The sequence below is a fragment of the Quercus robur genome, chromosome 7 (assembly GCF_932294415.1).
Source record: "Quercus robur chromosome 7, dhQueRobu3.1, whole genome shotgun sequence".
Lineage (NCBI taxonomy): Eukaryota > Viridiplantae > Streptophyta > Magnoliopsida > Fagales > Fagaceae > Quercus > Quercus robur.
In genome coordinates, this window is record NC_065540.1 from 37,586,020 (window position 1) to 37,613,771 (window position 27,752).

The 27,752-nt window shown below is 31.4% G+C and overlaps 2 protein-coding genes and 1 long non-coding RNA gene across 4 annotated transcripts; 2 read left to right on the forward strand and 1 right to left on the reverse strand.

Annotated features, from left to right (window-relative positions):
• Positions 1-2,949: 2,949 nt before the first annotated feature.
• Positions 2,950-3,373, reverse strand: LOC126693302 (uncharacterized). The gene is made up of 2 exons (XR_007645296.1): positions 3,247-3,373; positions 2,950-3,137 (listed from the first exon to the last, which is right to left on the reverse strand). It is a non-coding gene; the product is annotated as an uncharacterized LOC126693302 (long non-coding RNA).
• Positions 3,374-4,901: 1,528 nt separating this feature from the next.
• On the forward strand, positions 4,902-9,245 carry LOC126693301 (protein STRICTOSIDINE SYNTHASE-LIKE 10-like). 2 transcript variants are annotated; one of them, XR_007645295.1, is made up of 4 exons: positions 4,902-5,305; positions 7,320-7,583; positions 8,340-9,039; positions 9,157-9,245. XR_007645295.1 is itself a non-coding variant. In XM_050389226.1 (3 exons), exons 1-3 carry the CDS (start codon positions 5,007-5,009, stop codon positions 8,908-8,910), a joined length of 1,134 nt encoding a protein of 377 aa, XP_050245183.1. In that variant the 5' UTR covers positions 4,902-5,006; the 3' UTR covers positions 8,911-9,245. The 2 variants fall into 2 exon arrangements, 1 of the variants encoding a protein (XP_050245183.1); XM_050389226.1 differs by having other exon boundaries at positions 8,340-9,245.
• Positions 9,246-22,887: 13,642 nt separating this feature from the next.
• Positions 22,888-27,740, forward strand: LOC126693304 (tubulin beta-5 chain). The gene is made up of 4 exons (XM_050389227.1): positions 22,888-23,029; positions 24,330-24,728; positions 25,226-25,495; positions 26,605-27,740. The coding sequence occupies exons 2-4, from the start codon at positions 24,335-24,337 to the stop codon at positions 27,288-27,290; spliced, it is 1,350 nt and encodes a 449-aa protein (XP_050245184.1). The 5' UTR covers positions 22,888-23,029; positions 24,330-24,334; the 3' UTR covers positions 27,291-27,740.
• Positions 27,741-27,752: the final 12 nt, after the last annotated feature.

Genomic DNA, 27,752 nt, shown 5'->3' on the forward strand with positions numbered 1-27,752 from the left:
ATGACACTATCAATGGGCATCTATTATAACTGTGTTCGTATATAGAATTATTTATTCTACTATTTAAAGAAAATGTATTTTGTAATATTTTAATGGAGGATGTCAATATAGAAAGATTTATACAAAAATTTACACTTAATTAAAAATATATATCATATTATATCATATCATATTATATATAATAAAAGTTGAGCTTAGACGCCGTGGTTGCGCCAAGTGACTTCACCAAATTGCAGAAATTTTAATAAATTTTTAGATTTTAAGAATAGATATATACATATTTTTTGGATAAATATGACAAATCAAGTAATGAAATAAAGTAATATTTGATTTACAACTATAGCAGTTGTGTTTATCTAAAATGTTATCAACAAAGTCTAAAATCAATAGACTCTTCATCTAATCCTTTTTTTTTTAATTTAAATTATATTATCACGTGTAACAAAAAAAAAAAAAAAAAAAAACGTACATAGTACATGTTAAAGTTGAAAAAATAATCTTAATTAAAAAAAAAAAAAAAAAAAAACCAACAACATAGTACATGTTTCTATGATATATATAAAAAAAAAAATAAAAAAAACAAAAAAAAAACAGATATAACTACACTTAAAAAGAAAATAGCAAAAAAAAAAAAAAACATATAATAATAATAATACTACACGTAAAAAGAACCTTATTTTTTATAGAAACAAAAACCAACAACATAGTACACATTTATATGATTTTAACTTCTCCTATAATTTCTAAGTTGATAAAAATCATAATTTGATTACAATCCAAATTCTATCATAATTTGATTATAATCCAAATTCTATCTTAATTTGATTACAATCCAAATTCTTAATTAAAAAAAAGGTAAAATCTAAGTTGATAAAAATCATAATTTAATTACAATCAAAATTTTATCTTTATTTGATTTCAATCTAAATTCTTTATCTAATCCTTTATAAAAATAAAAATAGAAATTTACTTAAAAAAAACCTGCAACATAGCACACGTTTGAGTTGAAAAAAAATCTTATCAAAAAAAAAAAAAGTTGAAAAAAAAATCTTAATTAAAAAAAAAAAAAAAAAAAACACAGCAACATAGAGCACATTTTTATGATTTAAAAAAAAAAAATCGATATAGCTACACTTAAAAAGAAAACAGCCAATAAAAAAAACATATAATAATACACGTAAAAAGAAAATAGCTCTACCAATTAAGTTTGAATCCAAGAGAAATTGAGTTGAACTAAAACTCTTGAATCCAAGAGAAATTAAGTTGAACTAAAACTCTACTAAACCTACTCCACTCTACTATTTAAGAATGCTAAAATCAATACATAAAAAACCAAAATTAATTAAGTGAAGAACTACTAAATGAAGGATTTGGCTTCTTCAATGAGAATAGCTATCTTCTTTTTACTTATTACTTTTTTCATTTTTCTATTAATGTAGTTCAATTATTGCTTAAATTCTATGCTTTTTTAAAAATATTTTACATAATGCAATTCATCTTAATTATTGATGTATTTTTTTGATTTAGTGTTCTTAATTGATTGTGCAGATTATTTCCTCACTAATAGCAATATCAAGATGGCTAGATACAAATGACAACATCAAAATAGTTAGACACGGGTAATTTATATGTAAACTTTTACACATTTACATTGCAATACAATTTTTCTTTTTCTTTATGTACTTTCATTTATCTATTTTTTAAATTATTTTGATTGTGATACTCTAGAAGGTCTAGATATATTTTTTTTTTTTTTTTTGTAATTTATGGAATATTTGTTTCGGTCAAAATATTATCATTGAATCTATTTGGGATGGAGCTCATCTACAATATGAAATTATGAGATTTATGTGAGAAGAGCTATCTTCATTTTTTTTTTTTAGTTTCTATTTTTCTATTAAAGTAGTTCAATTATTGCTTAAATTATATGATTTAAAAAAAAATTAGATAATGCAATTTATCTTAATTATTGATACTATTTTTTTATTTGGTGTTCTTAATTGATTATATAGATTATCTCCTCCCTTATGGAAACATTAAAGTGGTTATGATTGGTAATTTATAGATAAAATTTTACATTTATATTGTAGTCTAAATACTTACATTTTTTGTAATTTATGGATTTTATTTTTTTGGTAGTTTATGGATTTTTTTTTGGCCATATATGCAAGAAATTTATCTATAATTAGAATGGAAAGATTTTTAAGTGCCACACACACACACACATAATCAAATTACAATTTTAATACTAAGATCTTTTAAAAATTTTAAACTTGCCATAATTTTTTTAAAATATTTTATAATATCTTTTTTTGCAAAAAAAAGAAATACTTACATAATATACATTTTCCATGTACTTAATTTTAAAAATATTTTTACCATTTTATTTGTTATTAAATTTGATTATATTATCAAAAATAATAATAATTTATATATAAGTTTTTTTACTAAGCCGTGCATCGCACGGGCATAATACTAGTATATATATATATATATATATATATATACTAGTCGCTAACCCGCGCGATGCACGGGATAGTTAAACAAAATTTATACACATTCACTTTTATTGGTACAATCGTTTGAAAATAATTCTAACTAATACCCAAATGTAAGAGACACATTGACTTACTATTTAAAGTAGTCTTCTGAAGAATTTACACATATTGTGCAACTAAGCCTTAATTTCTCATCAACAATAAAAACATGGAAATTCAAAACATGAAAAGAAAATAAAAATTACAACAATTAATTCCATTATCTTTCATGCTATACTTTGTAATTGTACGGAATTAAGTCAACTCAATTTAAGTAGTTGTAATAAAATTGGCTTCTACTGTTCTCTATTCTATAGAGATATGAACATATTGGATTTCTCAAATAATTACCGGTATTGCAATAAAATGATTTATTATTGAAAATAAGAAATAAAGAAAATCTGTCTATAGCTTAAGAAACACAATATACTAAAATTAAAGAGATAAAATTTTCGGAGGACAAAATATTATAGATAATTTTAGAAACAGATTATACACTTAAAAGGGTTAGTAATTTATAGCACTTACCCCCCACTATTAGTATACAGACACCAACTGCGGTCGTCGTAACCCTTTGAAAGAACCTTCCCCAATTGGACCCTATCCAAAAAAAAAAATAAAAAAACCCAATTAACAAAATTGATCCAAAAGGGTCTAAAAAGCACACAAAATCAATTCAAAAAACAAAAATATAAGACAAAGTAATTACTTTCTGCTGCCAATGAAATCGTCTTTTGTATTGCTGTTCCAAACTGCAACACTTATCTCTCTAAGGCCTTCAATTAACGAAAACACAAACTTCTCTTGGAATACCGGAGTATTATGACCATCTATATACACACACAAAAAACAAAATCAGCATAACTCACTATAACTCTATAGAAGCCTCAAAAATATAAAGAGAAATTAAAGGGGTTGAATTTGATATTTATGTTTGGAGAGAGAGAGTTTGCAGAAACTGTGGCTTTATATTTCTTAACATGAGAGAGGAGTAAGGTTGCTAGGGTTTTGAGGTGTTATAATGTTTTTATTTTTATTTTTTAAATATTGTACTGACGTGGAAAATTGTGGTATTTCTTAACTTGAGAGAGGGGTAAGGTTGCTAGGGTTTTGAGGTGTTATAATGTTTTTATTTTTTAAATATTGTGCTGACGTGGAAAATTGTGGTGCCAGCAGAGGCTTCGATTTTATATATATATATATATATATATATATATATATATATATATTAGAATGATTGTCTTGAAAAATTATGCGCTTCTAAAAGATTATGTGTCAACATTAGAAGAGGTTAACAAAAGTCAATGACAATTTTTATAATTATTATAGATGATAATAAGTTAGCATTTTTCATTTACCTAATTAATGAAGCTTATCTTGTATATAGGGACCGGTCCCTATATACAAGATAAAGAAAAAAAAAATCAAAATTATGAAAAATGAAAATACTACCAAAGAAAAATCATAACTAAAATACTTATTTGTTTTTTTTTTTAAAAAAAATCAAAATACTAATTTGTTAGTAAGATTGTTGCTAAGATTCATTATTTACCTAATAATACTTTGTTGTCTCTTTGATATAATTATAAAGATGTCAAACTTTTTATAAAAATAAAAAATAAAAATTGACAAACTAAAAGACAAAACAACACAACCATGTCCTTGACTCAATAAAAAACAACACTGCTAGTGACCCACTCTACCACTACCAATAGTTTTTTTATATAATAACTACCAAAGAAAATTTTACAGAGTTTTTTTCCTTCTTTTGCCGCAACCCCCCAAAAAAATTTACACAGATTTTTTCCTTCTTTTCCTTCATGGGCCAGATTTAAATTTATGTATAATACAATCGTTCTTTTTTCTTGTTGGGCCAGGGGGGCCATTGCCCCCCGGTCCAAACATAGCTCGGTCCCTGCTTGTATAGATCCATATTTTGACAATAAATTAAAGGAGTCATTCTTTTTTTAGTTACAAATTGTTAGCTAGCGTTGATCTAAACTCTCTCGAATTAGTCTATTCAAATTTAGAGGTATTTGTTCTCTCGAAACACATAATACAAAACATCTATTCTAATTGGACACTTACCAGTCACCACCTTGAACTACTATATATAGGTCGAAGTGGGTTGTAATTTTTCAACAAGAGGAAGAGATATGCATTTTGCATTTTAAATTTATAATGAAGTGTGTATATATATTTAGGAGAAAGTATATTCTGCGTCCGTCATCCCTCGCACAGACTGACATAACAAAATGTAACAGTTTGTGAGACTTGCTGAAAATAGGCAGCACGTGCGCCACGAGCTTCAACTGCTTCCCAACAACCAATGACCAGTCTACCACACACACAGTTAACATATTGTACTTTTGAAACTCAGATAGATAGACAGACTCTCACTCCAATATTTCATCTCAATTTGAAAGCCCATTTTCAGTGTTATAAAAAAAAAAAAAAAAAAAAAAAATCATGGACTCAAAGTTTAGAGTGACTATAGCAGCAACACTTGCAGTGCTTTCCATCATCTTGGGTCTGTTAAACCCAGCCAATAAAACTGTCAGTCTCTTTGCACCATCAATAATTCCTGGGTCCCATGACCAGCTTCACAAAGCAGAGATTATACAAGTAACTGGAGCTTTGGGACCAGAGAGCCTAGCTTTTGATCCCAATGGAGAAGGGCCCTACACTGGTGTGGCTGATGGTCGGATTCTCAAATGGCAAGGTCCTGCCCTTGGTTGGACTGATTTTGCTTTCACCACTTCTAATAGGTACTAATAACAATTAATCATTACCTAGTTTTTTGTTTAAGTACTATTTTTCCCCTCCATTTCGGTTTTTTTTTTTTTTTTTTTTATTGCAAAGTTTGTTGCTTTAAAGACTTAATTGGTTTGATTGCAATTTGTATATTTATTGGCTTTGGTAGACGATTTGATAATATATATTGAAAATGGAATTTCTAAGAATTTCATTATGGATATGCACAGTGAGAGATAAATTTTATTTATTTGGTAAGAGATAACAAGTTCTTTATATATGTATAGGTGTTGTGTGCGTGCAGACTGGGGGTTTGTCTTGACAAAATTATCAGTACCATAACTCTGCTGTTGTTTACTTTAATTTCACCTTGCAATATTTCTTATGCTTCACATAGGATATGATAAACCCAACAATTAGACCAAGCCTCTGTGAAATTAGTCTATGATGGTTTCGGTGCACTTAATTCAAAGAATTAATCATCTGTCTTTCAATTCACGTATGAATCACTTTCTGATGTATACATTTTTTAACCGGAGAGGATTTCCGCAGAGAAGGGTAATTGTAACCAGGGTGACTCTTAGCACAAGCTTTTTCTTTGTAAATGTGAGTTAGACACAATAAAACACAACAAATGCATTCCAGTTTACAAACTTTTATTTTATAAGAAAATGATATAGATTAGGATCATATATGATTTCCGCATTTGACTGAATATGGTTGGGCTGTTGGGGTATCTTGCTATCTGTTAGTTCCATACTGAAATCCCTATACGTTTTTCTTAGGATTATGTATATGAGAATATCACACAGGTTGTTTCAGGTGTTCCATATTTTTGGTGAGTATCTTAATCATATGAATTAGATTTTAGAATGTCTTATTTGTGTTATTAGGATTCGTGTAATCAGCTTTTCTATTTAGGTTTCAGATTTTTGGATTTGATATGCAAAACATGATTTTGTATGAGCTTAATTAAAATCAGACCACACAAATAGAAGAGCCAATTCGGCGTGTGCCATTTGGCAGTATCATGTTAGATTACCATTCTCTTTTTGATCAAATAGAAAAAGTAGAATACATGGCAAGATAGTGTTTCACCAAAACCCAAAACATCCCACACATTGAATGCATTTTCCCACAACATGACTAAACAAATGACAGAAATTGCTTATGCAGTTATGCCCTTATGCCCTTATGTTACCACTTGTCATGCTTATTCTAATAATTTCACATCCTTGAGAGTAATGGCATCAACTATGCCTTGTTGTAGATTGATACTTGCTGTTGTAAAATAACTGAATCAAGGAGTAGCTATAAGGCTTGGCTTCTCTTTAAAACACAGCGTACGCCACAAGCCTTTACTACAGAGGGTCACTGTCTAGAGGAACGTGTCAAACTTAGCACATGGGCATAAATTTTAGTCTGGAGAACATACTCCAACAAAAAAAATTTCTATAGCTTTAACATAAAAAATGATTTCATAGAACACACTGGACAATTTCAAAAAAAAATTCGCTGCGATGTATAGTTTATGCTCAGCTGTATATGAATATGGGGTGTCAAACCAAAAAGAAAAAGAAAGACTACCCAAACCCTTCTAGGCTCTTTTTAGTTTTAAATTGTTTTGAATTTGATAAGTCTTTTCTCTTTTAAACAGTAAGTTTTAAATATATGGGTAGTGCTTCTTGCTTAATCAGATTATTACACATGCTTGATTAATCAGGTTGTGTCTTATTGATTTGAAATTGTCCCATGAAATTATTCTTTCCATCTCTATTTAATCTAGAAATGTATTTGGAATTAGATTTTATATAAGGTAAGGAGAGATGTAAGAATAAGAATGTGGACTTTAGTTGAATGGGATAATGACGTCATGTCTCACAGTTGTGTGTTGAATTAGCTCCAAACAATGTAGGCACACACCCATTCTGTTGTAGTTAAACTAATGAATAAATTGCTCTTGTTCTGTTTACAGCAATGCATGTAATTCTGCTAATTATGATTAATTAAAATCTATACTTTTACTAGGAAGGAGTGTTTTCGTCCATTTGCACCAGAAATGGAGCATGTATGTGGGAGGCCTTTGGGACTACGATTTGAAAAGAAAACTGGAAATCTCTATATTGCTGATGCCTACTTCGGTCTTCAAGTAGTAGGGCCTGCTGGTGGTTTGGCTACTCAAGTGGTCACTGAAGTTGAAGGCCAGCCCTTACGCTTCACAAATGATATGGATATTGATGAGCATGAAGATGTGATTTATTTCACAGATACAAGCAGAAGTTTCCAAAGAAGGTAACTTACTATTTTAATTACAAATACATAGTTGCATTCTGACCTGCTATAGAGGTTCCAGAAGCAATTTGAAAGAGAATTATCCATATATAGCATGAGGGGAAAAGGAGAAGGAGGAGGTTCAACAATAGGACATGTCCCCATGAATTAAAGCCTTATACAATAGTGCTCCCTCTCCCTCTGCCCCCACACAACCCCTCCCCCCCCCCCCCCCCCACCAAAAAAAAAAAAAAAAAAAAAGAAAGAAGAAAAAGATATGAATCCATGAAACAAACAAATCTGCCATTGAAGAGTTTAAAGGAAATTTGGTGTAAATAGATTGTGCCGTGTAAACTCATTGGAATTCAACATTTCAAGTGACCTGTAATCTGGAATCACTGCAAATGCTTGAACTTGTTGCAGCTTCTGATTTAAAATAATAAATAAGAAGAAGAAGAAAGAAATTGATACCCAACAATAGAAAGTCTCTTTATCCCAAAATCCCAATGACTAAACATGTCAGTTCTGCTATTAAGTTTTGGCCCAAATGGTACTTCCACCTCCCACAAGATTTTTTTTTTTTTTGGGGGGGGGGGGGTGGGGAAGGGGGGTTGGAGTGGGTTCAAAACACACTAGGAGTACTTGTGCTGGCAGCTTATTAATCCATTTGATAAAACATAGGTAAAATTTCAATGAGTAGTAATTTAAGCTAACATCTCATGTAACTTTTAATAATAGGTTTTAAATCTTAAAATTTTTGGTTATTTTGGTTTGCAGGCAATTCATGTCATCAATCCTAAATTTAGACAAGACAGGCAGGTTACTTAAATACAATAAATCAAACAAAGAAGTAACAGTCTTACTAGACGATCTTGCTTTTGCCAATGGCGTAGCATTGAGCAATGACCACTCATTTGTACTTGTAGCCGAAACCACTACTTGTCGAATCCTTAGGCTCTGGCTTCATGGCCCTAATGCTGGAAAGTCTGATATTTTTGCTGAGCTTCCAGGATTTCCAGACAATGTAAGAAGAAATTCAAAAGGGGAGTTTTGGGTTGCCTTACATGCGAAAAAAGGACTTTTTGCAAGGTGGATTCTGTCTAACTCATGGGTTGGAAACACACTGTTAAGACTTCCACTTAGCTTCAAACAGCTACACTCACTATTAATAGGTGGAAAGGCCCATGCCACTGCTATAAAATTAAGTGAGGAAGGAAAAGTTTTGGAAGTTTTAGAAGATAGTGAAGGAAAGACCATAAGGATTATCAGTGAAGTGGAAGAGAAGGACGGGAAGTTGTGGATTGGATCAGTATTGATGCCTTTTGTTGGCATGTATAATGTGCATTAAATATTAATTACTTCATATTGAAATCTGAAATTTCCTGGAATCAACCTCTCTAAAACAAAAAAAAATAGTGCAAGGCTACCTACTAATCACATCTTCTAGACCCCGCAAGAGTGGAGGCTTTGTGTTTAGGTAAGACCTTTTTTTTATTTTTTTTATTTTTTTTTTTAATAATTTTTAAAACTTCATTCTGTAAAGACAGTTGGAGAGGGTTGTCTTATATTTCCTGCTTGACTTTTTCCTTTTCAGGTCCTAACTCCAAACTTGTTTAGATTGTCTCAATGATTGCAGAATCTTGGTCCATATTTAATGAATATATGTTTAAGACCTTCTTTTTTTTTTTTTTTTTTTTAGATAGTTACAATGCGTTGCTAACTTTGCAGTTCATAACCTTTCTCCATGAGACTTCTAAGCACTTTATGCATGAGGAGGTGTTAGTTAAACTGCAAAGCTTTGGGCATGTTTGAGACATATATAACTATAGAGTTTTATGCTAAAATTTAACTTTACATTTGCGTTGCAATTTATTGGGAAATGATAGGAAGAGAAATAGTGGAGCCTATAACTTCTTCTTTTTTATTTTTCTTGCCTTTTATAACCTGTGATTAGAAGTAAAATGACTCCTTAGAGATGACCTATTTTGAGAGTAATATGATCTACACTGAAACATTTTGGGCCCAAGGTTTCAACCTTCAACCCTGGATTCATAAACTTTCTTTTTAAAATCCTTTATAATCAACTGTGAGTGCCATTAGTATCAATATTCTTAAAATTTTTGAAATTGTTATATTTTAACAATGTTGTCTTAAAGTTTTTATTTTTTATTTTTTATTTATTTATTTATTTTTAACATAATAAAATTTCAACTTATGGTGTCTCATAATGATTTATCCGGTCAAGACTCCAATTGATTTTTGATGTAGGCAAGGTTTGAACCTAAGATCTCTTATTCAATAACAAAAAATTTTATCAGTTGAGTTAATTAGAACCCACAATATTGTTTTAAAGTTAATTTTAATATTTTTACAATAATATGATGCACTGTTTTATCTCTATATAATAAAAGGATTCATAAAGTTAGTTATTATAGTCTTTTTGACTTCCAAAAATACCTCTAATTTAATTAACTTTTATATTTATTCCTAAAACATAAAAAATGAGGTTAAAACTGTAAATCGACAAAAATTAAAAACAAAAAAACCTACCCATGTGCTACAAAACTATCACATGTTATGGGTTCTAGTTAGCTTAACTGATAAATTCTTTAATGGTTTAATAATAAGAAATTTGAGATTCAATCCTCACCTTCATCAAAAATCAATTGATGTCTTGGTCTGATAAAAAGAGTTATCATCAATAGTGGATGCTATGGGTTGAAATTTTCAATAACAAAAAAACTACCACATGTTCTACAAAATTTCCCACTACCCCATATTCCTTTACATTTAAAATAAAAAATAAAAAATAAAAAAATAAAACAAAAAAAACCTGCCCATGTTCTATATTATAATAATAAACTAATCCAAAAAGAAGAGCCTGCGAAAAAAAAGGGCCTCGTCACACGTGTAAAGTGCATGTGACGAGGATAGCATGATTTTAAGGTAAAAAAAGTGTCAAATTCTTCATCCTTGTGAATAAGGCCCTCACTCTGTTAAACTCCAAAAGCAAAACAACAAAATCAAAAGGGGAAAAGCTAGAAATTCTTCCCTTCCGATAAAAGAAAAAACAAAATTTTTTTTCTTTTCTTTTTTGAGGAAAAAAAAAAAAAAAACAAAACAAAAAAATTTGAACGAGTTGAACAACTGAATTAAAGGTGTAATTGGACCGTAGGCCCAACTAGGCAAGTATTATGTTTAAGCCATGTGTAATTGGACAGTAGGCCCAACTTGGTTTGGTCTAGCATGTGGAGGTTTGGATTTTTCTTTTTTCGTTGAATAAATTTTTTATTAATAGAATTAGATACGCCAAAAAATAAAAAAAATAAAAAAAAATCCTAAATTATCTTACCACCTTATATATGGGTCCATCGCATTTACAATTTTAATTTATCTTTTTATAATCATTCATATATGAGGTTTTATACTAATTTAAAAATACTGTTAAATTGTAGTGATTTTTTATTATATCAGACTATCAGTAAGACCTTAACGTTGATGTCTTGCTTGCTCCACCCTCTGTGAAAAGACTTGAAAGAAGCAAAATCACTCAAAGTTAAGTGAAACATAAGATTTACTTTTTTTAAATAACTAGAAGCATATAGAACTCATTCTCTCCTCCTTTTAAATTGTATCTTTGTACTTGATAATTTTGATTTGGTACTTGGTAGGACATTGGATTTCTATCACGACATTTACACACTAATTGGTGGACTTGGTGATGCTTTATAATGAGAAAATAAAGTTGCAGAATTTTTTTTTTAGAAGATTAAATGCAATGGAAAATGAAACTTAGTTTTATATATATATATATATAATATAATATAATATAATATAATGAAAACCTTTATATTTGGAGAGAGGAAAAACCACAGGTTCAAGCCAATAGAATATTCCACTATTTTTTTGAAAATGGTTACAATTAGTTCTTGTTTTACAATGGAGAAGAAGATATGAAAAACAATTGAGAAAAGAGACAAGGAGAAGATGGGAGGAGCTTCCACTGTAACAAGAGAGGGATGGCTAATTAATTTTTTTTTTTTTTTTTTTTGATTGAATGGCTAATTAATTTTTGTTCCTTGAGTACTTTGTTCTTTAATAGTGGTGGAGGTAGGCATGTGTCACTTTTCTATTGGGTAAAAGTGTTGTCTTCCCATTCGAGAAAAACAAGGTAAAGTCTTGACAGAATAAATGATAATATACATTTGGTGCTTCCATTCATGCGTCCTTGTCCATGTACTACATATAATGGTGCTGCTTTGACAGGCTGGTCCTCTGCAGTAATAAGACCAAAACTCGTAGCATATGGATGAAATTTGCTGTTGTAGTTATAATAGCCCTTGATTGATTTTGGATTTATCTTTATCTTTCTTCTCTCATTATTTTGCTATATTTTGGACACATAGTGATGGCTAATTGGCCCATTATTTGACCAATCTAACACCATCCTTTTAAAATTTGAAGTACAGGTATTAATATGGTTTGATAAAGGCATGTAAATATACAGTTTCATGTCATCCAACAGAGGTAAAGTATGGGAAGATTATTTTGTTTTGAATTATTGTGGTAAAAGAGTCAAAGAAAATAAAGAATCATGTTCCTACTTCCTAATTAAGCAAATGAACTTCCATAAGTATTATTTGGAGAATCATGTTCCTAACTTATATTAACTAACCCAATATTTTGACAGTATTACATAGCCGAATATGATAACTTGTGTTTAATATATCAGACAACTGTCCCTAAAACAAAGTGATTGACAAAAGTTCTTATACCATAACAAATTTAGAATACTTCCTTCCAAATATACTTCATCATAAAATCATACTATACAGCCATTTATGAGCAATTATCATAGTCCTTGTACTTGCAATCTTTAATATATTCACCAGTTTGTTTCTGTGTCTTTTTTCCATAGGACCCAAAGTAGTAGGTACAGATATGCTTATTAAAAATGAAAAAGATGCAGATGCTTATTAAAGTCTTAAACCCCAATACAAGCAAGCATCACTGCCGACTGTCCCAGAGATCTGGTCAGTTAGATCAACCACTAGTTTGGTTTGTTTAATCCTAAGTTCCTAACCAGAGTTTGAATATTTTGGACATTTTATTTTATTTTTTTATTTAGAAAGCCGAAACAAAAAAAAAAAAAGTTGAAAAAAAATTTCACATTTGCTGATGATAAGACAGATGGTTGATGGTAGATAAAAAAGAAATAATGTTAGTGATGAATGTAGACTGAGAATTAGTAAGAACTTACTAACTCAATTGTTACCAAAAAAAAAAACAAAATGAAATTAAAGTTTTTGTATATGTAGAGCATATTCTGGAATGAGCTACAAACATTAGATTATTTGAGTTTTTAGCTTCTTTTCAGAACTATTTATAAATCTCATTGCACTTTTTTGGTACCTTTTAGGGGTTCTATTGTACTATTCAAGAGTTCCATTCCATTGTATTATTCAACTAGCTCTTAACTTTATTTTCTACACTTTCAACAAAATATTTTCAATTTCAACTAAATAAAATCTTCCACTGGACAGTAATAAGATTGTTTTTTTATACTGTATTATTTTATATTTGGTGATTTTTATTTCTTCAATTTTCAGTTCATGGATATTCGGTGACAGAGTGGCAGGTCACATGCCAACAAACCTTATCTCATGGGAGTCCTTCTAGTGCCACAAAAAGTGGTATAACAAATGCTACAACTTGCCACATGGGTAAATTGTGATTGGTGGAAAGGTGTTCCTACATAGACCCATTATCATCCTCCACTAATCACAATTCATCATATAGACGAGTTGTGACATTTATTGTACCACTTTATGTGACACAAGACTTACTCTATCTCATGTGGCCTGCTGCAATTTCTTTAGACCAGTTTTGTCGCTTTGCTAAGTTTGCTTGTTCCCAGAAAATGAAATGCAGACTCACCACTCACCATTCAGGTGTTACGCGAGTTTGGAAAGGTGTGTGTCCAAGCTTTGTGGAGCATATTATCTTGAAGGATGGTTGTGCGTAGCTGTTGTTGTTTGTTCTCCCTGCTGTTGTTTTGTTCTCTTTGTTGTAGCTCATTCTCAGTTGTTGGTTTATTTCCTTGTGTTTTCTCATCAAAAAAAATAAAAAATAAAACAAAGTGGCCCGTATCATTTACAAAGCAAACATAAATAATTTTGCAAAGTCTGCAATCATTAAAATTATCGATAAAATGTCAAATCTAATCCAATATGGTTCATAGTCTTTTTCACGCGCTGCTGGATTAGGTTTTTATTGAATTTACTAAATTGACCTTTTTATCCGAAATCTTTGGTGGCCAAAGAGGTTTGGTCTCAAAAGAATGACCTATATGCCCATAACAAAGAGAGCTTGTGCCGGCATCATCATCATCATCACTACTATTATTATTATTATTGTTATTATTATTATTTTCAATCAAACTGCATTATTATTAATTTATTACTTATATATTGGGGTTTTTTTTTTTGTTTTTGACAATCAAGGATATTCAGACCATGGTTGTCAAAATCGCAATCTGAATCGTAGAATCGCACGATTTTACGATCCTACCTCACCAAAACGTTTAGGATCGCATTAGGATCGTAAAAATGGTAGGATTGTACGTAGGATCATGTAGGATTGTATAGGATCGTACCGATCCTACCAAAAACATAAATTTTTGGTTTTTTTTTTTTTTTTATGGGACAAATTTTTGGTTTTGATGAAGTTTTAAGGGTTTTTTTTTTTTTTTTTTTCTTTCATGTTGTGATGGTATGACTTTTTATTTTATTTTTATAAAATTATGTTAACCTAAGCAAATGCTTTCTAATTTCTAGTTCACTTGTAATCATAATGAAGGAATACTTCTTCATTTCTTAATGAAGAATTTGATGTTGGCTTTGCTGCCTTTTAGGCTGTGTTTGGTTCGATGTAAATCGAATTCTGAGTGTAAAATGAATGCAGGGGAAAATGAATTCCCGTAAAGAAATTAAAATCCGGGCGTTTGGGTGTGCAATGGAAAATAGTCTAAAAAACGATTTTCAATGTTTGGTAACATTCTGAAAATGCTATTTTCCTACAAATTTTTCACATTTTCTCAGCCATTTTCTCAGCTTCCAAACAAATTTTATATCAGATAATCCACCACCACCCAGACACCAGCACCCACAAAAAATCCACCACTATCCACACAAAACCCACCGCCACACAACACAAAAACCACCAAATCACCACCACCCACACCACCACAACAAAAAAAAAAAAGAAATCAGAGATCAAAGAGAGAAAGCAGATCGGCGAATTCTGAAAATGCTATTTTCCTACAAATTTTTCACATTTTCTCAGCCATTTTCTCAGCTTCCAAACAAATTTTATATCAGATAATCCACCACCACCCAGACACCAGCACCCACAAAAAATCCACCACTATCCACACAAAACCCACCGCCACACAACACAAAAACCACCAAATCACCACCACCCACACCACCACAACAAAAAAAAAAAGAAATCAGAGATCAAAGAGAGAAAGCAGATCGGCGAGTGGCAGACGACGAGGTGATCTAAAGGGCAGTGGCAACGATTAGACTCGGTTCAAAAATCAAAACAAAAATCAAAGGCGCGATCTTGACAGGACGATCTCGGCGGCGATGATCTAACCCAGAGGAGGACGGCGTGATCTCGACAGCGCGATCTCGCCGGCACGTCTAGGTTGGGGCGCAATCTAGCTCTCTCTCTCTCTCTCTCTCTCTCTCTCTGTGGGTGTCTATGAGTCCGGAAATGATTTGAAGGTAAAACAGAAACGAAAATCATTTTTCAGGTCAAAGGCCTTATTTTACAGTCAAAGTTATTCATTTTCCAGAAAACTTTATTTTACATGTCCACTCAAACATGCTACTGGTTGTAAAATGAATTCCAAAAATCATTTACACCCAAAACAAACGCAGCCTTAAGCTATAATGTTGTTAAATTTGTTTGATCAATATACTAATTTGTGTTTTAATATTACTAATTTTTTTTTTATATATAATTTATCAATTATGCTTGTATAGTTGTATTTGTATATTGATTGATTGATTTTATTTTAGCATGTTCTTTAATTGTTGCTGAGTGGTATGACTTGAATAGTTGAGTTTGAAATTGTACCTTGATGTCTTTTGCAACTCTAGTATACAAATATATAATGTCTACATAGAAGATCGATGAAATGGATGATGATAATTAGGAATTTAGGACAGTGGTTATAAGAACCTTAGAATGAGAATAATTAAATGTTCACTTCACCTTAATATTCATCTTACTTTTGGATTTCATATTGTAGTTAGCTAGTTTCCATTTGCTAACTTATTTTGGATTTCAAACTTGAAACTTAGAACTTGGAAAATATTTTTCCATATGTTTTGATAAATATTTTGGTATTTGGTTGCTAATTAAACATTTATTGAACTTTTTAGATACATTGGGTCAAAACTTAAATATATTTGTTTTGTTAGTATAGACTTGGCGATATATGACATGCAAATTACATCATATGATGCAAATCTTAGTTTTTTTTTATGGATGAATTTATAGTTTACGTGATTATTCAACATACAAAATCATTATCAATGAGTTTTTTTGCTTTAAATCTAAAAATAGGTAGGATCTTACGATTCACAATCCGATCTTACGATTCACGATCCGATCTTACGATTTACAATCTCACCTACCTTCAACAATCCTACGTAGGATCCTGATTTTGACAACTTTGATTCAGACATCTTTTAATATTTGACTATTCTCTTTGGAATATGTAGTTCTCTTATCCCACACATATTAAGTTATTACAATGAGAGATCCTTGGGGGTGGCCTAAAAATAGAGGGAAGAGATTTCGAATCTAGGATCTCATGAATATCATGAGGCCTTAGAGCACTCACAATAAATATGCTAAAATAACTCAAAAATTATTTTAGCATCTCAACCACACAAAAAAGGTCCCACAACAAAGTTGCTATAGCTAAAATATTTAGCTATATTTTACCTTCATGCTACAGTGAGCTGTTATTGATAACAACTCACTGTAATATAAAGGTAAACATAAAAAACAATTTTTTATTACTTCTCTCTCATTTCTTCTCTCACCGGTCTCACTTTCTTCTCTCTTTTCTTCTGTCATCGTCCTTTGGCTTTCTTTCACTCCAAGAGGAAAACTTTGAGATTTTGGGTTTGGGTCTAAGCAAAATAAAAAGAAATGAAGTTTGGGTCTAAGCAAAATCAAAAAGAAAGGAAGCTAGATAAAGGATGGCTGGAGCAAGGGATGTTGAGAGAGGATGGCCGGAGCGTGGGTTTGTGGAGGTGGTGAGTGTGGGGTTGTGGGTTTGTGGAGGTGGTGAGTGTGGGTTTGTGGAGGATGGCCAGAGTGTGGTGGTGGTTGGTTGTGGGTTTGTGGAGGTGGGGTTGTGGAGGTGGAGGTGGGGTTGTGGACTTATGGGTTTGGTTCAAATGAAAAGAGAATAAGAGAGTCCATAAGGAGGAGGAGAAGAAAGAGAGAAATGAATTAAAAAAAATGAAAGGGAGGGAGAGAGAAATGAATAAAAAAAAATGAATAGTTTTTAGGTAGTGTGAAAAAAAGAAGTTTTGATACAGGGTGTATTATAAAGTATGTTGTTAAAATAGAAAAAGTAGCTTTTTAAGTTGCTAAATGCTAAAAATTTTAGCTTCTTTACTATGAATGCTCCGGAACCATTAAGCCAACCCTTTGAAGTTATTTTAGGGATATTTTAGGGATATTTGGATTGGGGTAAAATGGCTATATATAATCTATTTTGTAGAAAAAAAATTTAAAATGAATTCATATATATATTTATCAAGAGTTTCGTAGGAAAGGTTAGAAGAGATAGCAAAGAGAGGCAGTTCGGGCTAATAAAAAAACCTTCCCCATTTCACATTATATTTTCTATATTTTTATGTTATGTTATTTTTTTAAATGTATCTTTTCTATATTAAGCTTCATTGTAAAAAAGAAATTGAAGAAAATCTTCTATTTATTTATCGGTTTAAAAATTATAATTGAAAAACAATGATAAAAGTATAATAAAGAAGAAAAAGTTTTTAATAAAGAGAACTCTTTATGTAATGATTTATTAATTTTTATAAAAATGGGCGTATTTTTCAAATTTTTTATGCAATAATTAAATGATAAAATCTATAATTTGATTTTTTTTTAAAAAAAGTTAAATTCTAAAGTTTTAAATGCTCATATGATTACTGTGGGAGGAGATTTCAAACCCGCAAGCAGTTTGTCTGCTCTAGGGTCGAAGGACCTGCACGGATTTGTTCCTTCAAGTGACATGAGTAGTTTTTGAGACTTGCTCCCACATCGAAGAAAGATGCGTCCCACTCCTTATAAGCCTTAGCTAAAGGCAAGAGTGTACCACTACAACACATGTCGTGCAGGTCCTTCGGCCCTAAAGCGGATAAACTGCTTGCGGGTTGGAAATCTCCTCCCACAAAAAGCTTGCAGGTTGGAAATCTCCTCCCACAATTACTATATGGTTTAAAATTTAATTTCATGATTAAAAAAAAAATGACATAAACTGCATTTAAGATTTGTCTACTTACTAAACATCATTTCGTGAGAATCCCTAACAAATAAACACAATATAAAAAAAAAAATACTAGTTCTTAGAATCCCTAACAAATGAAAAAATTGTTGTGTTCACATGAGTGACATTTTATTTACGGGATTGATCTATATATGTAATGCATGTGCATTATGAACGTGCATAATATGTGTGTATATACGTGCATGTTCGCAGATAAATGGGAATGTATGTTTATGAGTGTATTTATGTTAATTATAAATTTTGTACCCTAAAGTTAAATCTTCGTCACTATTTTGTGGTTCAATGATATTATTTTGTCTATGGAGAAACTAAGTTTGAATTGCTCCTCTTCCACTTATTGTAATTAATAAATAAATAATTGCATAAAAAGAAATTTGTGGCAGTAGTGTGATAAGAATAAAATTTATTAAATTTGAATGGCTAATAGTTTTTTTTTTTTTCCCTTTTCATTATCAGCAAACTTTGCATTAAGAAACAGAAAAATCAATAACAAATAAGAAACAGCAGCTATCTCTTGCTTGGTCTGAGGAAGAAAAAAAAAAAAAAAAAAAAAAAAACCTCTTGCTTGGATTTCTTGGATCGAACAAGGGACAGAGGATTTTTTTTATTCAAAGAAAGGGCTAATGTTCCATTTTTCCTTAGACTTACAAGATGATGCCCAACGGACTAATAAGTGTGAGTTTGGATAGCCGCAGATCCAGCGTTTTGCGCGTCTGCATTTTTTTGGTTAGGTCCCGTGCATAGTTCATGGGACCCACAACTACGGATTTCAATAAATTTTTATTTAAAACTGGATCCCACGGTACTATTCACACATTTAAAAATTATTTTGCTACAGTGTTTTCAGTAATAAGTTTTTAGTTTTCAAGAATAAGCAGTATCCAAACAGACCATAAATGTGCTAACCACGTCACTTTGTAAGGGACTTATAGTAAAATTTTAATGTTGTAACCATAAACTATTTTACAATATTTTTATAAATTATTGTCATGACAAATTCTTATTGATTCTCATTTGGGCCAATCTTTGATATCACCTTTTCACTTACCAATAACCATTTATCAAATTAGTTGTTTGCAAAAAAATTGAAAAATGCTAGAGCTACAAGTAGGGATGGAGCCAGAACTTTGAGTTAGGGGGTGGCTATATTGTTGACTGTGTGCAGCAAGTTCAACCTTTGACTTTGCTACTACTTAATTGTTAAGATTTTTTATTTTATTTTTGTGTGTGGGTAAGAACAATATTATTTTTGTTTAGAATTTTTTAAAGGGCATGGTTGTTTATTTTGGATAAAATTGGTTAATTGAGCTTAATTTTTTTTTGGTTTTATTATTGGTAATTTTTGTTGTTGAGCTATTTTTTTGGGCTTGCATATTTTGTTTTAGATTTTAGATATATAAATTTTTTTATGGTCACTAAAATGAGGAAAATGCTAGAATTACAAACTTTTTTATTTATTTATAAATTACTAATATGATAAGTGGTTACTGGTAAGTAAAAAAATGATGTGAGTGGTGGGTCCATTATACGAACCACTATGAATTTGCTATCAAAACAGTTTGTAAAAATATTGTAAAAAAGTTTGTGAGTATAGTATTACGCTTAAAATTGGTTAATTGAGCTTAATTTTTTTTAGTTTTATTATTGGTAATTTTTGTTGTTGAGCTATTTTTTTGGGCTTATATATTTTGTTTCAGATTTTAGATATATAAATTTTTTTATGGTCACTAAAATGAGGAAAATGCTAGAATTACAAACTTTTTTATTTATTTATAAATTACTGATATGATAAGTGGTTACTAGTAAATAAAAAAATGATGTGAGTGGTGGGCCCATTATACGAACCACTAAGAATTTGCTATCAAAACAGTTTGTAAACATGTTGTAAAAATTTTTGTGAGTACAGTATTACGCTTAAAAGAATTAATGATATTGTTTAAGAGAAACAAAAATGTAAATTTATATAACAAAATTGCTAAAATTTATACACATATATATATATATATATTTTTTTATTTTTTGGGGGGGGTGGGGGGGGCATTGCCCCCCTTGGTCCAATAATAGTTTTGTCCATGGCTACAAGTTTTTTTACAAATTTTTTACAAGTTATTTATGTAGTGAGTAGTTATTGATAAGTATAAGTGATATTAGTAAAAATTGTCACATCAATAGTTTATAAAGTATTATATAAAAGTTTGCGACAGTATCATTATTCATAAAAAAGTTTATAGTTCTAGTATTTTCATTGTTTCCAAAGTGAACTATTCGTCTAATCCCAATTATTTGTAAAGTAAGAAAATCACTCCTGATTTTTAAAAGGAAAGTGGAGATAAGAGTAAGATTACATTGTTTTAAAAATTTTAAAAATTAAATCTGTGAAGAAATTAAGAATTATTGTTACAATCGATGGTTCACGGACGAATCTAAACTTTAGCACACGGTTTAGGGACTAAACTTATAGTTTTCCCTTTATATAAAGAACTAAAAGATTTGATCCTTGGGTAGGTTATTAGTCTTAAACACTAAACCATTTTGTTTCTCAAAAAAAAAAAAAAAAATCCTAACCATTTTTGTTTGAATCTAACATTTCTTTTCTTTTCTTTTCTTTTTTTCTTTTTTAATTTAAAAAATGATCTTCTGGGTGGGCAATTTTGATTTATACCTTACCTCAACTAACATGGACTTGGGAGTAAGGGTGCAAATAGTGACTAAAGGTGACCAATATACAACTTTTGTACCTTTGGAAAAAAAAAATAGTAACACTTTTGCATAATTAGTTCCTTTTATCGAAGGTTCGATCAGTTCAAAGACATTTTTAGGACATTATGATGGAGGCTTAATGTTTTTTCATCCATGCAGGCATGACCAGCAGGTCAGAAATCATTACAGTGTACTAGTGTAGTCACATACCAAAAGGAATCGCAGTTTAGTTCAATTGTCGACTGGACTGGAGTATAATTGAGATTATGAAAATTTTGTAGGTTGGTATATTTTTATTTTAATAGATTAAATGACACACAAAAATTATTACAATAGTTTTTACTTTTTACTACTTGTTAAGGTTGCAATTTGTTGTGACTTTGTGATTGAATAAGCATTTCTTTCACAAGTTTATTATTGACATTATCTTTAATATTCGCTAATCACAAACTATAACATCAACTATTGTGAGAAATTGTGTTACTAAATTCATTTAGAGAATCATCGCACATTCTTAGTGTGATAGTCACTCCATAAGTATAAGTGGTTGTGGAGTACGGGGGGCAAAGACTGAGGTTTAAGTTTAATAACCCAATAGTTGATAATTAGAATGGTCTTTTGATAAGTATTGTTGTTTCCTCAAAAAAAAAAAGAAGGAAATGAGATATTTATCCCAAACTACTATTACAAAGGTTAGATCATTTTGTAGTGGTACTTTGGTTATGTAATATATTATAAGCCTGTTTAAGAAATTCTATATACTACTTTCATGTGTGTTTGTGTGTTCTAATAAGTATTACTGTTTCCTTAAAAAAAAAAAAAAAAATACCCTTATGACCACAAAGTTCTTGGTCACATTTCCCCCTACGATGCAATGTACTTCGTTTGGATATTGCTATTATAGGCAATTTTAGTTTTGGATATTACAATACCTTATTATAATATGAGGATTTTTTTTTTGGGAGAATAAATATGAGGGAAAATTAAACAATCATGTAATAGATGAATATTTTTTCTTGAGAAATGTTATGTCCACAACATTAGTAGTACATATATTTTTGGACAAAAATTAGCCAAAAAAATTGGTTGTAACCTAAGGTTACGATCTTTTTCAATAAAATAAATATTATTACATATTTTGAAAATCTAACTGTTGAATTACGTATTCTTTACTCTCTTAATATACATATCAAATTATGTATCAATCAAATATTATTTATTATATGATCTATAGGTTTATATTTTATACATAATTTTAAACTACAAAAACTTGTAATTTAAACAATTTATTGATGACATAGATATTGATTTTTATTTTTTAAAAAATTTTGCAAGCATGAAGGATATAAGAAGAAAATATAATCCAATGATGAATTTGTCAAATTCACCACCAATAAAAAGATACTGAGTAAGGTAGTTTTAGGCTACAACTAATTTTATAGTTAAACTTTGTCCTATATTTTTCGTTAAGTGTACATAAACTTGACACACATGTTTAGTTCGTCTAATAAAATGATGACATGTGTCATAATGAAAATAAAGTGACATTATTCTATCAAACGAACTAAACACGGATAGCAGGTTTATGTGACACTTAATGAAAAATTTAGACAGAAGGACTGTTAGTGCAAACGAAATATATTCAAGGGGTAAATTTTAAAATTAAAAATTTTAGAGTGTTAAATTCAAAGACCTCTAAATCTTAGGGGTGTAATTTGTAATTTAGCCAAATATTTAGATACAAAAATATAGCAATATTTAATGGAATTAAAAAAAAAAAAAAATCAGTGTGTGTTGGTGTGTCTAAGACTGTTTTTTTTTTTTTTTTTTTTTTTTCAGACCGTAGTCAAAGGACATTCCAGTCATTTCAACAAAGGGCATATTTGTCCAAAAAACTTCAACCAAAATCAAAATTTAAAAAACCCAGACTCCCACTAATCGCTCCGACTAATCCCAATCCTAACCGTCCATTCCCACAATCTGACGGCATCAAACGGTCCAAACTAATAAAGGAGGGAACCAAAACAGACCGTCCGATCTCACTCCTCACTCTCACTCCTCCATATATAAACCTCTCCAAAGATTTCAATCTTCTCGCATATCCTCATTTCTCAATTCTCACACTCTTACACTCTCTCAGATTTCGCTTCGTCTTCTACAGGTGAATTTCGTTGCTCTCTCTCTCTCTCTCTTTCTCTAGATCTAGAATCTTCGTTTGCATTGCTGAAGAACTTTTCATATTTTGCAAATTCAATGGCTAATTAGCTTGTTTTACTGGTTTCTACTCTGAAATTTGGTTTTTGTTGATTAGTTTTTTTGGTTTGATGCTTTTAGATTAGGCTTTCACTTCATTACATGTATTCTAGTGATTTGATTCTTTGATTGCTCAAGCTACAAGTACTTTGTTCGATTGCATTGGAATTATTTGATTTTTCTGATTGCTGAAACTTCATGGACTTTGTTTGATTGCATTGGAATTTTGTTATTTCTATCATATGCTTCGGATTTTCTGGTAATTTTTTTTCGGTATATGAATTTTTAGAAATATTTATGTGTAATTAGAGTTTGCATTGTAGAATCACATTGCATGGAGATTTTTTTGCTAGATCTGTAGATTCTTTACTATGCTGAATTCATTTTCTTTTCTGGCTGAAATTTGTCGCGTAATTTTAATTTATGGTGAAATTATGTTTAATTTGTATGGTTTAGCCTTGTCATACTAGTGCTGTTGTTAGATCTCTTGCAGATCATTGGATTCACTGTCACATTGCATTGAATTCTCTGGTCGTAAGTTTTCTCACTCAATTTTTTTCGTACGAGGATTTTCTGATAAATTTTATGGTATATGGATATTTAGGAATATATATGTATAATTAGAGTTTGCTTTGCATTGTCGCATTCTATGGAGATTTTTATTATTATTATTTATTAGATCAACAGATTCCTGATTATATTGAATATTTTCTATCTTCTGTTAATGAAATTTGTCGCAATTCATAATGTTTGCTGCGATTTTTTGCTAGATTATTTTGAGATTGCTAAATTCTCAATATATTTTCTAGAATTGCAATTTTAATTACTTAATCGTACATTTTAGTTGGGTTTACTTTGGTTTTAGTGAATTATGTTCAATTTGTATGGTTTAGTATCATTGGACTAGTGCTGGTGTTAGATCACTTGAGTATTATTGGATTCACTGTCACACAGCATTAATTGAAACTTGTACAAATCTTATGATTTTGATGATTATGAGTTACATGAACATGATTGCCTTTAATTGGATTTTGGAAAATAAGATGTCCATGATGAGTTTCAATTTATGCATTGAATTGAGTGGAAATTGGTGATTTTGATTCTTGAATTGACTGAACATACTTTAAGTTATATTTATTTTAGGGACTTTTTGTTGTAATTACAAGAGTTTTGATAGATTTGGATTTGATCTTTTGCTTTGAACTCAGGAAAAATGAGAGAGATCCTTCATGTTCAGGGTGGGCAGTGTGGGAACCAGATTGGTTCCAAGTTCTGGGAGGTTGTTTGTGACGAGCATGGCATTGATCCGACTGGAAGGTACATTGGGACCTCAGAACTGCAGTTGGAACGTGTAAATGTGTATTACAATGAAGCTTCTTGTGGGAGGTTTGTGCCTCGCGCTGTGCTCATGGATTTGGAGCCCGGTACTATGGACAGTGTTCGCACTGGTCCATATGGCCAGATCTTCCGTCCAGATAACTTTGTATTTGGACAATCTGGTGCTGGAAACAACTGGGCCAAGGGGCACTATACTGAGGGTGCTGAGCTTATTGATTCTGTTCTTGATGTTGTGAGAAAGGAGGCTGAGAACTGCGACTGTCTTCAAGGTATAATTACTCTATTTGGATGTACTTTTTCTCCTGCAATTATTTTTATGAACGTATCTGTATCAGTACATTGAAGTGACAATAAATGTGTTGAAAATCTGGTGGTTTGTCTTCCCGGAGAAAGAATAAGCGTTTTTGAAGTGCTAGCAGAATCTTTAGTAATTGTTCAGTTTCATTGCAAAATATGTGAGCTGCCATTAGGCAGTTTAATTCCTCTGTTGCATGAAGCCTCAAAATGCTAGAAATGCACTCAATAGGAGAATTACTGATTAGGTATTTTGGTATTGCAATGAGTGGGAAAACTAGTAGTGAATTTCTCTTTATTTGTCATCGGAAAGTTGAACGGTACTTTATCTGGTCAATTTTATTTAAGGGTAGTTAATGTATTCTGAACATAGACATGGTCTAGTGAAGATAATCACCATGAGAGCTCCAAAATTTTTATTGATTGTGTTTATGCTGTTAGGTATTTAATGATGAATTTTTTTGTACTGCAGGTTTTCAAGTGTGCCATTCTTTGGGTGGAGGAACTGGTTCTGGAATGGGTACCTTGCTTATCTCAAAAATTCGGGAGGAGTATCCTGACAGAATGATGCTCACATTCTCTGTGTTTCCTTCACCAAAGGTTTCAGATACAGTGGTGGAGCCATACAACGCTACACTTTCTGTTCATCAGCTTGTTGAGAATGCAGATGAGTGTATGGTTTTGGATAATGAGGCTTTATATGATATCTGCTTCAGGACTCTCAAGTTGACTACTCCTAGCTGTAAGTAAACATTAAAAAGCTCTTGATGTGATGTATTATATGAATTTTTATTTATCAAAATGGAAGTTTAATTGACTTGCTAAGTGCAAACAATCTTATCCAACTTAATTAGGGAGAGTCAGAAACATCTTAATCTCTATCCAAATGAAATTTATGTTTTAGGATTTTGGAAGCAATATGTAGTTTTTACTGCATGTAATTAGTGGTTCTTGGTGTTTTGTTCTGATACTTCTACATATACCCTTGTTTTTATTGGGGAAGTGATTTTTTCAATTATGTTTCAATACTTCTACGTATACCCCTATACTTATTTAGATGATATTTCTATTGAAAGACCCTACCTCCCCCTCCCCTGCTGTCTACCTATCAAAAAAAGAGAAAGAAAGAAAAGAAAGAAAATGACATTACTTTTGCTTTGATAGAGAGGGGGTGGAGAAAAAAGAAAAGCAAATGTCAGCATAAGATACCTATATTTTTATGGACCACACTATCTTTAATCATGAAGCTCTTTACATATCTTGCTTGCTAATGAAAATGACATTACTCTTGCTTTAATAGATTGTTTGCTGCCTCAACCCCTGTTATGGTCTACATGTTGATGTTTGGTTTTCATTTTTGTTCCCCACACCCTTCATTCTGGAAAGATGTTTATAGTGAAAAACTATGGTAAACCTGAGTCCCTTAATCATCCCCTTAAATGGAATTTGGGGTTTCAATTAGGCAACTTCATCTTCCAAATGCAGTACTGCATATTGTCTTTGGTTTAGTATTTGCGTGAACCTCCTGCCCCCTAAGTTAAGAAGTTACAGTTGAGAATTCCAACCTTGAACACTAATTCACTGTTACTCATGTTATGTTATATATACCATTGGTTTTAGGCATAACATTATGAATGGAATTTTGATATCTGCATGTTGGAAGCAGATGGTTATTTTGTTTGTCTAATTGATTACAATTCTCTTGCACAGATCTCAATAAAGTTGTCTCTGCATGACTGCATACCTGGTTTATGGCAAGAAATGTTTGGCTATTAAAATTTAGTTAATGTCTTCCTGGTCATTTATTGCTCAAGTATTGTGCATTAATTTGTTCTTTATACCTTGTTGCAGTTGGCGACTTGAACCATTTGATCTCTGCTACCATGAGTGGTGTCACCTGCTGCCTCAGGTTCCCTGGTCAACTCAACTCTGACCTCCGAAAGCTAGCTGTTAACTTGATCCCCTTCCCTCGTCTCCACTTCTTCATGGTTGGGTTTGCACCCCTGACATCCCGTGGATCCCAGCAGTACCGTGCCCTGACTGTCCCAGAGCTGACTCAGCAAATGTGGGATTCCAAGAACATGATGTGTGCTGCTGACCCAAGGCATGGACGGTACCTCACTGCCTCTGCCATGTTTAGGGGCAAGATGAGCACCAAGGAAGTGGATGAGCAAATGATTAACGTTCAGAACAAGAACTCTTCCTACTTTGTGGAATGGATACCTAACAATGTGAAATCAAGCGTTTGTGACATTCCACCCAGGGGGCTTTCGATGGCTTCCACCTTCATTGGAAATTCTACCTCCATCCAGGAAATGTTTAGGAGAGTGAGTGAGCAGTTTACTGCCATGTTCAGAAGGAAAGCTTTCTTGCATTGGTATACCGGTGAAGGAATGGATGAGATGGAATTCACAGAAGCAGAGAGCAATATGAATGATCTTGTGTCTGAGTACCAGCAGTACCAGGATGCCACTGCAGATGAGGAAGGGGAATATGAAGATGAGGAAGTGGAAGGAATGGAGCATGAGGATATGTGAAGGTGATGTAGTGAATATTGTATAAAACCAATGCCTCATGTTGCTGCACTATGGTATAATGATGCATTAGTATTTTTACTCTATTATCTTCATGGAGAATATTTCTCACTTAGTTTTGTATTGAGGGGGGTGTTAATTAGATTTGTGTTGAGAAGATATCGGGTCAGTGAACCAACCCCACTTGGAGAGGAGAGTATGTAAAATGTCTATTTGCTCTCCAGGTTATAAACTATAAATCGTGGTGGATGAAGCAGAAAGGTTCGGCAGTGTTTGCCTAGTAAGTCATGTTTACTTTTATGTTTGTACTGAGATTTGTACTGAGTCATGTTTAGCATATTAGTTGATGCTGTTTGCTTCAGGTAATCAAGTCAATTCTGGCCAATACCAAAGTTTATTGAAAATCATCGTTTGTTGAATAATACGAAAGATGTGGAAGTGGTTTTGAGTAAACAGTGTCTGTTA

What these genes read in the sequence shown, in the direction of transcription:
- LOC126693301 (XM_050389226.1), top strand. Translation starts at nt 5,007, where the DNA reads ATGGACTCAAAGTTTAGAGTGACTATAGCAGCAACACTTGCAGTGCTT. An exon ending in GCTTTCACCACTTCTAATAG is followed by an intron (nt 5,306 to 7,319) that starts GTACTAATAACA and finishes TACTTTTACTAG; the next exon opens with GAAGGAGTGTTTTCGTCCAT. An exon ending in AGCAGAAGTTTCCAAAGAAG is followed by an intron (nt 7,584 to 8,339) that starts GTAACTTACTAT and finishes TTTGGTTTGCAG; the next exon opens with GCAATTCATGTCATCAATCC.
- LOC126693304 (XM_050389227.1), top strand. Translation starts at nt 24,335, where the DNA reads ATGAGAGAGATCCTTCATGTTCAGGGTGGGCAGTGTGGGAACCAGATT. An exon ending in GAACTGCGACTGTCTTCAAG is followed by an intron (nt 24,729 to 25,225) that starts GTATAATTACTC and finishes TTTGTACTGCAG; the next exon opens with GTTTTCAAGTGTGCCATTCT. An exon ending in CAAGTTGACTACTCCTAGCT is followed by an intron (nt 25,496 to 26,604) that starts GTAAGTAAACAT and finishes ACCTTGTTGCAG; the next exon opens with TTGGCGACTTGAACCATTTG.